Source organism: Chelonia mydas, chromosome 14 (assembly GCF_015237465.2).
Source record: "Chelonia mydas isolate rCheMyd1 chromosome 14, rCheMyd1.pri.v2, whole genome shotgun sequence".
NCBI classification, from domain to species: domain Eukaryota; kingdom Metazoa; phylum Chordata; order Testudines; family Cheloniidae; genus Chelonia; species Chelonia mydas.
The window spans coordinates 26,157,063-26,172,364 of NC_051254.2; the positions used below are offsets into that span (position 1 = coordinate 26,157,063).

Below are 15,302 nucleotides of genomic sequence, written 5' to 3' on the forward strand. Positions count from 1 at the left end.
AGGGGTGTGTCTGCAAAGTGCCCAGAACAAGGAGTCCCTGATCTAGTGCGGGGTCTGGAAGCAGAGCTGTCACCCCGATAGCACACAGCACTTACCCCAGCCTGGCAGCAGGGAGGGCAGAGCTGCTCCAGCAGGGCTCTTTTCTTTTGCAGTGTTACATTCCATCAGGCAAGGCATTGTACAAGGGCCTGGGCTGAGACAGATCCCCAGCAGGACCGGAGGGGACTCAGAAGGTCATAGCGACTGACAAAGCAGCACTTGTTCGCTTGGCCTGTGCAAGGAAAGTAACTGGTCAGTGGCACAGATGTGGCCATTGTGCTCTACCACCAGCACAGCTGCTCTCAGGCTCCCAGAAGCTTTGCATCTGGGCAGTCTCGAATGAATCCTTTGGATTCTCAGCCAAGAATAAAGCAGTGCTCAGAGCTTTTCACAGGGCCCTGGAAGCAGGCCCCAGTCTTGCTTGGGGATTCAGCCATGCCGTGGAAGCTTTCCACATCCAGAGCAAGCAGGCAATGAGCTGACTTCATCTGACAACGAGGTCCTTTGTCCTTTCCCTGCTCGGCCCCTGAGCAGTGCAGAGCTGTGGCCAGCCCCAGCTTGGAGAAGATTCACGCTGGGGAGCTGCTAGCTCCCAAATGGTAAGTGAGGGGTGGAGGTGGGTTGGCTTTAACTAGGAGGAGAGCTACTCAAACGGCCTGGGCTGTACCTGGCAGTGCTCCTCATGGCTCAGCTGGAAGTCTAAATGTATTCAGAGCATCCCGGGGGAGGGGCTGGGCAAGGAGACTCTCTCCTAGGCCTTCCACTGATCCTAAGAATCAGTGTGGGGGGATAATTCCTTGTCAGCCGGAGCTGGGGGAGCTCTTGCTGTGGCTGCCTGAAGCCCACAGCGGATGTGATTCCAGCTACAGAAAGTGTGAACCTGACAGAACAGAGCCCAGCTAGTGGAGTATCTGCCAAAACAGGAATCAGCTCATGTCAAACAAGACATGCTGACCATAGCCCGTTTGGAAGCCTGTCTCCTGCAGGCTGCTCATGAGCAGCAGTGTCCTTCCAGCCACTAGACTGTAGCAAGGCCAAGCATAGGAAGGAACAGTGACGTCTCAGCATTTGAAAACCAAGATTGCTGGAAAGAGGAGATGGGAAGTGGAGATGAGGAGCCCTCTCTGAGTCATGGCTGGGAAACCATTCTAGCTAGGAATAGGCGGTTTTTGTTTGGAAGATATAACAGAGTGGCGGCTGTGGTGATGAATGAGAGAGCTGGGGAGGATGAGCATGACTGGCGAGGGGATCCTAGGAGGAGAGTCAGCTGAGCGTACTGCTTGTCAACTGGCTCCACAGCTAGTGGTCAGAGCAAAGCAAACAGCTAACCTCACTATGTGGAGCACCACCAAAAAGCAGCAGCCACCGCTGGGGGTGACAACACACTGCACCAACAGTGAGCGCAAGGAAGCTTTGCCTAGGAAGCTTGGCAAACTGGGACTTGGTGGCTGTGATGGGTTAGATCCCCCTTCTGGGATGCCACCTGATGTACTGGGGTTTCACGAGCCTCTCCTGGCTCCACTAGCCTGGATTTCTTCTCCCTGTTTTGCTGAATTTGGCTCTCCAGCCTCTTGCAGCACACACACACACAGGTAGGGACACACGCAGCTGCAGACACAGACTGAAGTTAGCTCTGTGTGAGAGGATGCACCCAGCACTCATGTGTACACCCCCTTTGGGGAATAAACCCAACATAATACTGTCTTGTGCTGTATAGAAAGATCTGTACAGCGCAAGCTCATAAAAATTCACCCTCTCCCTCAATGTGAAAAGAAATATGCACAACTTCTTGCCCCCCATTAGAAATTGCACAAACTGGGTTTAATAATAAACAAAACAGATTTATTAACTATAAAAGGCAGATTTTAAGTGATTATAAGGGATAGCAAACAAAACAAAGCAGATTACAGAGCAAATAAAACAAAACTCACATACTAAGCTTAAGATCTTAAAGAGACTAGTTTCAAGAAGTAATTTCTCACCCTAAATGTTATTTTAGGCAAGTTGCAGAGTTTCTGTAGCTTAGAGTTCCAGTTATTTCTTCTTACAGACTGGACTCCTGTCTCAGTCTAGACTCACCTCTGCCTTTCCCCTCGGGTTAGTTCCTTTTTCCCCTCAGGTACTTTCAGCAGTCTTTCTTCTTGGGTAGGCAATGGAGGAGAGACTAGTTTAGCCCCCTTCCAAGCCTTAAAAAGGATTTACCTAAGACGGGAAACCTTTGTCTGATCCCCATCTCCCTATAGAGGAAAAGTACCAGCAGTGTCCAAGGTGGTATTTTGTATCAGATGATCTTATCACCTGACCTTGCAGTGTCAAAGCAACTATGAAACCAGGTTTATTTGCAGTGTCCACAGGAATGAACTCCAGGCAGATGGGAGATCCACTTCTTCAAAGACTCATTGTCTTTTTCTAATGGCCCATTAAGGCTGACTGCGTACTGTCTGGTGGCCGTTTCCCCAAGTACACACACAGTTGTAATGGTTACATAGTCAATATTCCTAACTTCAGGTACAGAAATGATACATGCATACAAATTGGATAATCACATTTGGTAAATCATAACCTTTCCAGTGACATCTTACATAAAGTATATCTTAGTTATGTCATATTCATATCATAACCATATTTCTATGAAGAATATGGGGTGTAATGTCACAGTGCCAAAGCCCCTTTAATTTTTAGTGGCCACACAGTACTTCGTATTTTAAGATCCATTCAAAAGCAACTCCTTGGCATTCCCCGCACTTTTGACGGGCTCCATGACGTGTGCAGCCAGCAGACACTAGCGGTGCATGAACATGCCACCTTCCAGCCACTGATCGGTCTGCATAGATCTAGTCATCGGCTCTCCAGCCATGTGCTTCTTATCAGAGCTGCCTGAAGTGGAGACGCTCTTATTGTGCAAACAGCTGAATGCTAGACGGCTTCAAAACCTGTGCATGCTGCAATCAGGAGAGTGTCACAGCAGAGTGCCCCTCACCCTGCCCCCTTGCACAGCTGATACAATGGTGCCTCGCAACCCCAGAACCCACGTGGAAGTCCTCCCTCTAGGAGAAAAATCCTGGCTTGTCAGACAAATGGTGTGTCATTGATTTCCTTTGAAACATCACTATTAATTATGCCAAAGAGTTTGCTGAAACTCCCAATAGGCGAGAACCTGGTGCTGCCGGTGCCTCCTGTCCAGCAGCTGAGCTTTTCTAAGTGGAAACATCGTGGGCTCATTACGTTTGTCCTGCTGCCCACCGGCACTGGGAGCTCCTTGTTTCTTTTCCAGAGCACACCCATCTCCCATTTACAGTGACACTCCAGGCCAGAGTGGAGAGGGCTTCGGGACAGCAGATGTCTTGTCACTGACTGGCCCCTAGTTAATGGGAAAGGGAGGGCCAGTGCTGTGCTAACTGCACCCCAGCCAAGCTAGTGAGCCATGGCCAGAGACCTTCACTGCCCCTCAGGCTGCTCAGCAGACCTGCGGGATGGTCCCATAGTCATCAATCGTCAGCCTGCTGAGAGAGGCCCGGGAACAGTATCACCAGCCCCAAATGGCTAGAAATCAGCTGTCAGGCCCCCTAATACTGGATTAAAATATAGGGAATTTTCAGAATAATCAGTGTTGGGGGCTTTTATTCACCTCCTGGCTTTTGAGCCTTTGGGTCCTGCTCGGATCATATTTCCTGGCTTTTCTTCACAACCACAGGGCTTAGAAATAGAAGTTTTAAAATGGAAGATTCTCTTGTAGTGACCTGACTCCAGGAGCTGGGGCTTTAAGGAAAACATCAAATATCACAAGAACTGGCCCCACTGTGAGGAGCCTCAAACTTTGGTGATGTGGCAGGACTGGGACTTCCCCAGCACATTTGTTCACAAGATGTGGCCTTAGGAGCACCCCAATGCCTGAAGGCCAGGGCTTTTCCGGTGCTATCAGTCAGCCTCAGCTGGCCTGACCAGCTCAGCGAACCCAAGCTCACTGGTGTCATAATCTGTGTTTAGAAGGCATTGTGGAAGGTGTCATGTGTACACTGGCGACATTCTGGTCATTATTATTATTGCGTGGTGCATGCACAGGTGATATGTGAAAAATTATAAATATGCCCTGGAAATATGTTCTTAAAATTTGGTTGGCACGTAGGGTTTAAGTCACCTCACCCTGGACAAATAAATGTGGTTCCACCTGCATGGCTGTCTCTCCAGTGTAAATTCAGCAAAGAGAGAATATACAAGTATATTTACATAAAAGATAAATACCGTAATCAAATTAGCAAATTGCAGAGGCAGCTGCTTAACTATTTGGGTGGGGAAGGAGACTGCAAAAATTTACATGGTGTCAACTCCCTGACGCCCCCAGGAGGACTGCCTGGCTTTGAAAACAAAGATAACCTTTGAGGATAACTGGCAGACAGAAAAAGGCATTTTGGCATCCTTCACTTGAGGGGACAAAGAAAGGCAGCGCTTTGGGCTCTGTGTTGGACCCTGGCTAAGGCCTGGCCAGCCATCTGGAAGAACAACTGTGGTGGCAAAATTACTTTGCTTTGTTAAGTTAGGGTTGAGTTTTATCAGCATATTTTTACTTTTGTTTGTTTGTAATCATTTCTATCCCAATTGCTTCTACTCGGTATCCCTGAAACATCTGCTCTTTGGTAATAAACTAAATCTTGTTTTATTACACAACCATCTCAGTGCAGTTTATCAAATGGAAGGGTAAGATCCTCAGCCAAACTACCAGGTGGGTGCTGTGTCCCATCTCTTGAAAGGAGCAGAGAACTTGGGAAGGTTTTATGAGTGCTGCAGGGAGAGGGGCTGAGCAGTGCAGAGGAGACAGTTTTGGGAAGACTTGGGACTGAAGTGCTGTTGGTGGTGTCACCCTGCGAGGAGTAACCAGGCTGGTGGAAGCCAGGGTGAGGCTGTCGTGCTGTGAACAGGCTGCTGGCATCAGGGCACTGAGCCAAAGCTGCACAGCATAGAAGCACCCAGGGTTACAGGGAACACAAGCCCCTACTGGTCTGGATTGACCCTGCAAAGCATCACTCCTGGTAGTGATGGGCCAGCCCAAAGGAAACCAGAATGCCTGGAAAAAAGAGGCTGAGACCCTTGGGGCTCTCTTGAGTGCTTTGACTGTTAGGTTAATTCAGACTGAAATGGTTTATTGTCTTGGTTTTTATTTCTAGTCTGCAGTAAAGGTAGCACACGCACCTCAGAACTCCCGCGTGCGCTCCAGCTCGCAAGGGAACCGGGGAGCCGCCTCCTGCCCCCGCTGCCTATCAGTCACAGCAAGGGGTTTAGGGATACAAGTTTAGGGATTGCTCCTCTTTGCCTAGCTCTGCAGGAGGGAGCTTAAAGCTGTTCCTTCAGAACTGCTGCCTGGGCCTGTCTTCCAGTGGGAGCACACAGGGGTCGTGGAGGGTTTCCAGCCGCCCTGTCCGAATGTGTCGGGGTTGGGTCTGAGCCCTCTTGGTTTCCTAGCCTTGCTTTAGTATTTGGGCTTTTCTCCTCTTCCGTCATGGGTATAAGGCTGATCAGGACAGACTGAGAGCGATGACGCCTGTCAGATAGTCTGAGCTGTGAATAGAGACCAGGGCTGAGGCTTTCACTGCTGCAGTGAGAGTGACTTGTGGCTGCCGTTTGAAGAGAGAACTGTGCGGTAGCATGGCAGGTGCCCTTGGAGTGGAGCCTGGCTGAGCACTCCACCTGTGCACACAGCCTCATTACTGCCCTTCTGCCTGGAGCGGTCACTTCTCTGCAATTCCATGTCATTCCAAATACCACAGCTGGAGCTGCCGAGCCCTCTGCTATATGCTCAGCTCACAGTGACCTCGACCAGCAGCTCTCTGGCCCATGGAGTTACCCTGGGGGGAGATCAGATCCAGGCTTCCTGTCTTCCAGATGAGACTTCGGTATAATGCCCCCAGACCCTAACCAGCTCCTGCACAGCCATGCCAGCTCTGCCCAGCCACCCTGGCCACCACACTGCTCCCAGTACACAGCAGTGTGGCCAACTCTCTCCATTCTATCCTGAGTCTTGTGCTATTTGGCCCCAGCTCCTGAAATCACAGGAGCCTCTGACAATCTCAGCTTTTGTCTGAGTGCAAAGTAAGTTTCCAGCCCTCATCGTTGTGGAGAAAACTTTAAACTGTCCAACATCCACAGGCAAATAGAAACCCCACCGCTATTATTTTCAAATCTCATGGTTTTGGGGCGTGACTGATGCTTTTCAAATGCTTCGGGCTAGCAACATTACAGTGACCATGACAATGCTGAGCACTTGGCAGCCATGGCTCTCCAAGTGCATCCTAAAAGGCAGCTGGATGTACTGGCCCCATTACAGATGGCCCAGAGAGGGGATATGATTCACACAAGGTCACCCAGCACATCAGTGGCAGAGTCACAAACAGGACCCAGATCCCCTGTCCCCCAGGCCTGCGCTTAAGTCTACACTTAAAACACTACAGTGGCATAACCACAGTGCTGGAGCTGCGCACTGTACCACTTCAGTGTAGACACTCACCATAGCGATGGGAGGTGTTTTCCTGTAGCTGTAGTTAATCCACCAGTGACTAGGTTGGTGGAAGGATTCTTCTGTCTACACTGGGGGTTAGGTCGGCATAGCTACGTCTCTCGGAAGCATGGATTTTTCACACTCCTGAGAGATGTAGCTGGGCCAATGTAAGTTTTCAGAGTAGACCAGCCCAGAGTACCTTTCCCAGACCTGAAGAAGAGCTCTTAGTAAGCTTGAAAGCTTGTCTCTGTCACCAGCAGAAGTTGGTCCAATAAAAGCTATGACCTCACTCACCTTGTCTGTCTTATATGCTGGCACCAACATGGGTACAACAAGACTACGAACAACAATGTGGTTTTATTTCTTTAATCTCACACTGAACTTTTCTTCCATTGGAAATGCAATGAATTCAGCTCTAAGATTGTGGGTTGTTAGTTGGCCTGGAAACAAGAAGAGAGCCCTGTCGATGCATAGAGTTCCCAGTGGGGTAGAGTTGGGGTCGATGTTGCCAGTGGCAGCTCAAAAGCTTGAAAGGAGCAACGCTGCCATAGATAGGAGACTATCAAAAGCCTCTGGAAGCCAAAGCTTTTCAGTCTCATATCTACAGCAGGATGAGTGAGACTGCAAATTGTTTTGACTGCAAATATATTGATGGACAGAAGCAAATGAGACATAAAAAGTCATGGAGATGGCAATCCTCTGACTAGTTCTTAGCCCTGTGCAGCACAGCACTGGGTGAGGCTGCCTCAGTGAGCCCAGTGCTTAGAGTCTTTCAGACATCTATAGACTTGTGAAATATTCCCCTGACTGCCTGGCTTTTCCCTCTCTCTCTCTCTCTCTCTCTCTGCCTGAAGAGTAAAGGTTTAAAGTCTGAGCAAAAACAGTTCAGTTTTTGTGGATGAAGTCAGTGGAACAAATGCATTTTGGCTTATAAACATTGTTTGTGCCCTTTTGGTTCAATTGGTTCAAAGTGCCCACGGGGGGGAGAGTTGGAATTTGGCCTGAAGAGTGCTTGTGTTTGAGTTTTACATCATGTGTACTAACCTAATGGCACAGGGCATGTGTGTGCATGGGGGGGGCGGTTATATCATATGTAACCAAACACTGAAACCCTGCCTGCTCCCTGAATGAGGCTCCTTAGGAAGTTTGCAGAAGCCTTGTGCTCACCTGGCTCTGTGGAACTCCTGCCTCATTGGCAGCCCATCCTGGGTGGAGAGAATTGCTCCAATTCCATTTGACACATTGTGTTTGGTCTGTCCCCTCGCACCTGCGTCTTTTCTTTTCTTTTCTTTTTCTTTTCTTTTGAAGAGATAAGTACCTAGCAAAATAAATCCAGTATTGATGTCCCAAGAATGCCCAGGAGGAAGGTGACTCCGTCTCGCGCCAGGCACTGCTGAGGTTGAGCCTGTGTTGCACTCACAGCAGGCCACTTGCGTATATGCATTCCAACAGTTTTTGCCCACATACTATTTCCCCAGGACCCCTATTAGGGTTACCAACCCTCCAGGATTGACCTGGAGTCTCCAGGAATTAAAGATTAATCTTTAATTAAAGATTATGTCATGTGATGAAACCTCCAGGAATCCATCCCACTAAAATTGACAACCCTAACTCCTGCCCAAGTTCAACAGGGAACAGTGAATGAGGCAGGGACACATAGGGTATTAAACAGGAGCCCAAGGGCCTGTGCCTCATTTGGGACCAAAGTCTCTTTGCAGTTATTCCAGAATGCACCTGGACTAAATCCAAAGACCTCGAGGGACGTCCTGTGAATGAGATCAGATGTGGGGCCCACCAGCAGAGCTTGCATCACTGCAGGCTGGAGGATGCAGGGTCAGTGAGGCAGGTCACTGAAGAGCAAGGATTAAATAAATATTCCTTAGCTACCTCATTCACTGGGCACTACCCAGAGGGCTTTCCTGGAGCGTGAATCAGGCCTTGAACAGGGTGTGAGTAATGTGGAGCTCTCATCACATGTAATTGAAGGCTGTCTCTGGATGCCTGGGAGCTGAACAGAGGGGCATGGCCCCCTAGCAGCCTCAGTTTTGCCAGTTTGAGTGTTTGGCTTTGGGACCTGAACCTTGTGTGAAGGCAGATTTGAGACTGCACAGGTGTAGTGGCACATAGCTCTGATGTTAGCAATCCCTGGGCAGGAACACCTAAACACCAGGCACCATAGCATGGGGCTGAGTCCTCTACATGCGTTGTTATGCCTGGTGATCTAGGTTATGGTACTGGCCCTCAGTAGTGCCTTGATGTGACATGCTGGCTGGCACAACCGGGACAAGGGCAGTCAGATCTAGTGGTTGGAGCAGAGGCGGGCCGAGTCAGGTACCGGCAGGTCAGGGTCTGAGACCAGCCGGAGGGCAAATGGAGAGTCAGGCAGGATCAGGTCACCAGGAGATCGGGGTCAGGCGCCAGCTTGCAGGCAGCAATCGAAGAGCAAAGCCAAGGACAAACCAGGGCTGGAAGCCAGAGTCTAGGGTCTATTGCGAGCAGGGGCTGGAGCAGTTACTTCCTGGTTTAAGTCCTAGTATCAGCCAATCAGTGGGCTACAAGGGGCTGCCACTCAGGGCCTGCTAGGCCAAGTAGGGCCAGCTTTGGGGGTGGGCAGGCTGGGCGACGGCCCAATGCATGCCTTCCTGAGAGGGCACGTCCAGAGCAGGGGAGTCCTGTCCCTCCTGCTCCCTCCCGCTGCTCTTCAGCTGTCTGTTGCCACTGCTGCTCCTACCTCATGCCCCTGCTTGGAGCTGCCCCATGCCAACCTGCTCCTGGGAGCCTCCTGTGCGCTGTGCAGAGAGCGGGGGGCTGATGTTGGGGTGTCCCCATCCCCCTGCCAGTGTACCCAGTCTCCACTGAGCTGGGGTGGGGAGACAGGCCCACCACTGGTTTTTATTTGCTGTGTAGACAGACCCTAGTGACCCAGGCAGGGACTTTCCCTCTCACAGCCTGGCCTGCTCACTGGCTGCTTTGCACCTTGCTGTTCAGTGGGTCACATTGCTCCTCCCCAGAGAGCCTCCACCTCCCAGACTCCTCCCAAAGTCATATGCTCGGCACAGCATGTTGCATCAGTATAAACAGTTGATACAAGACACACAGCAGACCTCTGCACTCTGTGCCTCTCCAGGGAGCGTCTCCAGGAGATGCGGGGCGCTTCACAATCTTGTTGGAATCCAGGGCACCCTTTCCAGGCTGGGGATGGGCAGAGCGTAGTACTGGCATTTATTAGATGTGTTTGTCTGTCTCACTCCTTCCCCGAGACCTCCAGATTGGGGGCCCACTTTCCATATCCATCTCTGTTTACACTTCGCCTTGTCTCAAAGCCAGCTTAGCAGGACTCTCTTCTTCTTCCCAGCAGAAACCCAGGAAGGTCACTCCTCAGCCAGGAGAAGATTCTCTGAATTGCCCTCTGCCCCCCGGCTGGCAGAGCTACATGTCTCCCCAGGGCCACAGGTATTATGTGAATGCCTTCACCAACGGTAAGCCCCATTCAGGCTTGTAGCACCTTGGCTCTGCTATAATGAAGGGTCTCACAGGGCTGTTTCTGGGCACTTTGAATTCACCTCTGGGCTGCCGGTGGTGGTCCACACTGGTTTTCGGGGAAACAATGCAAAGAACAAAAGCATGTGAATGGTACAAATTAATTTCATTGTCAAATTCCAGTGGCATCAAGAGGAACTCCAAGGAAGCACGGTTAAGCACTCACTCCGAAGTGCCAGAGTGAGGGATGTCTGTGCCACCTTAACTCTGACCCCGCAGTGTGTACTCCAAGAGGCCGTCTTTAGTTCCATGGTATTTCTCTGGTGTACAGGATTCAGACTGGTGCATGTCTGATTTCAGAAGTGGCCATTATATTTTCAAACTGAAAACTGTTTTTTCCATCAGCTAATAAAAATGTCTGTGTGATTCCAAGTGCAAAGTGTTCCATCGCATAAGGTAGTGATAATGGCTGTCCATGTGTCTTGTCTCTTACAGAGCCCATGTGCTGTGGTAATTGGTGCTTTATAGGCAGAGGGATAAATATGGATGTAGAACCACTGATCGTGTGCAGTCACTTAGAGTTTGAACGTTGCAAGTTTGTTCTGATCTCCTATAAATGAAAAATGGCTGTGGGTTAAAACTTCCAAAAGTGGTTATGTGACTTAGGAGCCAAAGTCCTCTTTTTCAAAGGCCCTTAGGCATTTAGGAGCCAGTCTTACTGGATGTCAATGGGACTTCAGCTCCTGTGTCACTTGAGCACTTTTGAAAATTTTACCCTAATTCTTAAACTTGCAAAAAGACCCCATTTCTAACCTCACTGAGTGTGTGTCAATGCAAGGGGTCTGTGGACAGCCTGAACCAGTGGCTGTAAGGGCTGTGAAATAGCTTGGGATAAGCACAGAATACATTGACAGGAACCCATTCATCTTTTTTGTCTGAGCCAGATCTGTCTAGATTTGAGCCACTGGCATCAGGAAGAGAATGCATTTTTCAAACATGGGGCTTAGGCCACTCAGGCTGCCACCCCCTCCCAAGGGGGCCTGTGCTATCGACTGCTGCTTTGAGGACTGCCCTTTTCATTTCCTTTTAAAATCCAGCTTTTCTCTTCACTCTAAAATGTTTGTGCTAAGCATTCCTCCCCACCCCCCATCTGTTCAGACTCTGTGCATGTGTAACCCACACACCGCCTGGGTGTGGTGTTATGTCCCCTCTAGTGGCACCAAGACCACTTAGAGAGAGAGATTAAGGAGTCTGCTCTGCAGCCTTAGCTAACAGCCATATGGCTTTTAGCTCATGCAGTAGAGGCTCATGTATTTAGCTCCAGAGTCCCAGGCTTGATCCCGCCCGCCAACGACTGGGGTCTGTTGGCGTTACACATGGCCAGAGATGCTGGGAGAGAGCGAGCAGACTTTTCTCCTGCCCCATGCAGTGCTCTGGTCCTCCTAGCTGCAGGGGCAGATGATAATAATGAGAGCTGTCCCCAGAGCTGTATTTTTACAAGGCACCATCCCAGCATTCCTGACAAGGTCTGCACAGAGCTAGGGCAGAGCCAGTGGCCTACTTTTCCAGATGGTGAAACAGTGGAAAAGTAGCTTCCCAAGGCTGTGCAGCAAGGAAGTGTCCGATGGGGTGGTGGAACCCAGGGCAGTGCTAACCCACCCCACATGTTTCAGAGTAACAGCCGTGTTAGTCTGTATTCGCAAAAAGAAAAGGAGGACTTGTGGCACCTTAGAGACTAACCAATTTATTTGAGCATAAGCTTTCGTGAGCTACAGCTCACTTCATCGGATGCATACTGTGGAAAGTGTAGAAGATCTTTTATACACACAAAGCATGAAAAAATACCTCCCCCCACCCCACTATCCTGCTGGCAATAGCTTATCTAAAGTGATCACTCTCCTTACAATGTGTATGATAATCAAGTTGGGCCATTTCCAGCACAAATATCCAGCTGCCTGTAGTCTCTCCGCTCTTCTGTGTGAACAGTCAGGCTGACACAGACTCGTGGCCAACTCTCACACAGCACATTCTCCACTGGAGATCTCAAAGTGCTGACAAAGGGGAGGCACAAGTAGCCCTATTTTCCAGGCAGCATAACTAAGCATCTCTAAAGCCACTGTTTCTGAGAGGGTCTGTCAGCTGGTGTCTGAGGCATGGATCTATCGTCACATCAGAGATATGACTCCTGGTACCTGCTCCGCCACAAGTCCCCCTTCTCTCATTCATTGTTCCTCATAACTTGCCCCATCAGGAAGAGGTGTGACATTTACAGTCCACGCGCGGCACGTGACTGGAGGATTCCCCAAGCAGCAGAGATGAAGTGCAGAGGATTGTTAAGACCAGTTGTCAGCATGGGTGGGAATAGAACGTGGCTTTATTTAGCCCAGGGCTCATAGGTGCTGGAACTAGGGGTGCTGGGGGTGTGGCAGCACCCCCTGGCTTGAAGTGGTTTCCATCATATAGAGAGTTTACAGTTTGGTTCAATGGCTCTCAGGTCCCCCACTATAAAAATTGTTCCAGCATCTATGCCTGGGTTCTGAGGTGCTCAGGGTGGGATGAAGAGGGCAGGGGATAGTGGAGACCCTGTTTCCAGGCTGTGTGACTCACAGAACAGCTGAGTGCTGACGGCTGTAGGGCATTCTAGGGGTTCTTTAGCTGCACTCCATGTCTGCTGCTGCCAGTGCTGGTGATAAGCCATAGAACAGAGTGGCCAAACCGTGGCTCACGAGCCGCATGCAGCTCTTTTACAGTTAAAGTGCGGCTCGTGGAGGACCACTTCTCCATTCTCCACCTACCAAACTCATAGATATTAAGGTCAGAAGGGACCATTATGATCATCTAGTTTGACCTCCTGCACAATGCAGGCCACAGAATCTCACCCACCCACTCCTGCAATAAACCTCTCACCTATGTCTGAGCTATTGAAGTCCTCAAATCATGGTTTAAAGACTTGAAGGTGCGAGAATCCTCCAGCAAACTGCCGGGGAGCTCGGGGCTTCTGCCCTGTGGCGAGGTGGTAGGGCTAGGGGCCATGGGCAGCGCTTGACTCCTGACCCCCTGACTCCCCCCCCCCCCCCGCCGTGGGACCCTCATCCCCCTGCCCTCCCCTGCTGCGGGGCCCTAGTCCCGCTACCCTCCCGCACCGCAGGGCCCTTGTCCTCCTGACCTCCCCCCGTAGGGCCCTTGTCTTCCTCCCCTCCCCTGCCGAGGGGCCATCATCCTCCTGCCCTCCCCTGCTGCAGGGCCCTCGTCCCCCTGCCCTCCCCCGGCACAGGACCCTAATCCTCTTGCCCTTCACTGCTGTGGGGCCCTAGTCCTCCTGTCCTCCACTTCCCTGGGGCCCACATCCTTCTGCCCTCCCCTGACTTGGGGCTCTCATCCCTCTGGCCTCTCGCCACAGGGCCCTCGTCCTCCTGCCCTCCCCTGCCTTTGGGCCCTAGTCCTGCTACCCCCCTCCCCCGCCTCAGGGCCCTCGTCATACCCTCCCCTGCCGTGCCACCCTCATCCTCCTGCCCTCCCCTGCTGTGGGGCCCTCGTCCTCCTGTCCTCCCGTGTCACAAGGCACTTGTCCTCCTGCCTTCCCCCCCCGCAGGGCCCTCATCCCGCTGCAGGCCCTCGTCTTCCTGCCCTCTTCCCTGCCGCAGGGCCCTCATCCCTCCGTGCTCCCCTGCCTTGGGACCCTCGTCCTTCTGCCCTCCCCCACCATGAGGCCCTTGTGCTCCTGCCCTCCCCTGCCGTGGTGCCCTCCTCTCCCTGCCCCCCCCCCTGCAGGGCCCTTGTCTATCTGCCCTCCCCTACCATGTGACCCTCGTCCTCCTGCTCTCCCCTGCCACAGGGCCCTCACCCCTCCATGCTCCCCTGCCTTGGGACCCTCACATAGGTGCCAACTTCTCTGCTCCCCGTTTACACACTGCTGGGATAGGGGCCAGTAGCTGGGCACATCAACAGTCAGTCTCTGCCGCTCTGGCATTAGAGCACAGGCCATGGTGGGCTGCCATCTGATGGGGTTCATCCAAATACAAGTACAGGCATCTCTTCTAGTGAGTATTGAATGGAGAGGGTGAGAGGTGATCTAGGGAAAGAAAGAAAAAGAAGTTAAAAATACACAAAGCCAGTCTGAAATCCTGGAGGTCAGGGAGCTGAAATCGCTTGGTCCATTGGCTGTGCTCCTTCAATGGTGCTGGCTGCCTAGATATGTTGGTATCTCTAGGACAGGCAGGAGGTAGGATTCCAGGACTGATGGATGAGGTGCTGTTCCACTTCAGAAAATCCTACCTTCCTCTTTTGCAACATCAGCAAAAGGCTCTTATGAAGGGCTGATGTTTTACAAACTAAGGAACATGTTTGATATGCTGCAGATAAAACACGATCTTTTATTTATTCCCTTTGCAAGATTAGGAACAGAGCATTGTTTGTTGTACAAAATATGCAACATACTTGCATGATTTGTCCTTTCATGAACATGTGGAAAATTTGGCAACAGCTTGGCTCATCTTATCCAGTGCTCCGTGCATTTCAGTCTAGTATGTATGGGAAACTTCAGAGAACGTTGCCTTGTTGATCACAGCAGAAAACAGGCTGTATTTTCAATTAAGAAAGTCATAGACAAATTCTACGCTCCTTTCATTCTTGTAGACAATGGATTAAAAAGGTAATAAAATAGTGCAGAATTGTGGACCCATTGTATAGTATATTATATATCACCACGATCACCAAAAATCAACCCTTTTCCCTAAAAACAACAACAAAAACCAACCGTTATTTAGGTTGCAAACTCAAGCGCTTGAAAGTTAGGGGATGCCAGATTTAAGGTAGCTCTCAGAGCCTTCATTTGGCCCTTTATACTATGTATTTTAAAACAGTATTTAATTACATGATCACATATTTTTTCCTCAGTGGGTTTTCAGCGGGGTTTGAATCTAGAAGCTTCGACTTCCCAGCACAGACTTCTGCTACTTCAGCTAAATGAGCAGTAGTCTGTTATCTGTGGCCACTAGAGGACACACTACATTTGCCAGTTGGTTACACAGCTATTAGAGTCAGAGGTGGAGTGCTGAGTATCCGGATTCCTGCATAGCCAAGCACAGACTTGGTGCGTTTATTCTGAAATGCAGTGTTGTGATGTTCATGAAATGTGATTTTGTCCACTTTGGGACCTAGGTTCTTCCACCGGCAGTTATCTTGTGCTGCCTTTCAGTTACTTTATTTGTGAATTGGATGAAGGATACTCGTCTGCCTCCCAGGGCAGGGATATGGGGTCTAGGTCAGTAATGAAAGCTGGGAACAGGAACAT

The 15,302-nt window shown here is 50.5% G+C and overlaps 1 protein-coding gene across 8 annotated transcripts in view; it reads left to right on the forward strand.

Moving 5' to 3' along the window:
* The window catches only part of GAS7 (growth arrest specific 7), a 208,898-nt gene that overhangs the window by 88,725 nt on the left and 104,871 nt on the right, over window positions 1-15,302 (forward strand). For 4 of the 8 annotated variants that reach the window (XM_043528347.1, XM_037914267.2, XM_037914270.2 and 1 more), the window contains exon 2: window positions 9,888-10,008. The exons of 1 other annotated variant lie outside the window; for it this stretch is intronic. In XM_043528347.1, the coding sequence (XP_043384282.1) occupies window positions 9,888-10,008 (121 nt within the window). Of the gene's footprint in view, window positions 1-9,884; window positions 10,009-15,302 lie in introns of all 8 variants that reach the window. 3 more of the 8 variants (XM_037914266.2, XM_037914268.2, XM_037914269.2) reach the window with 1 other exon arrangement.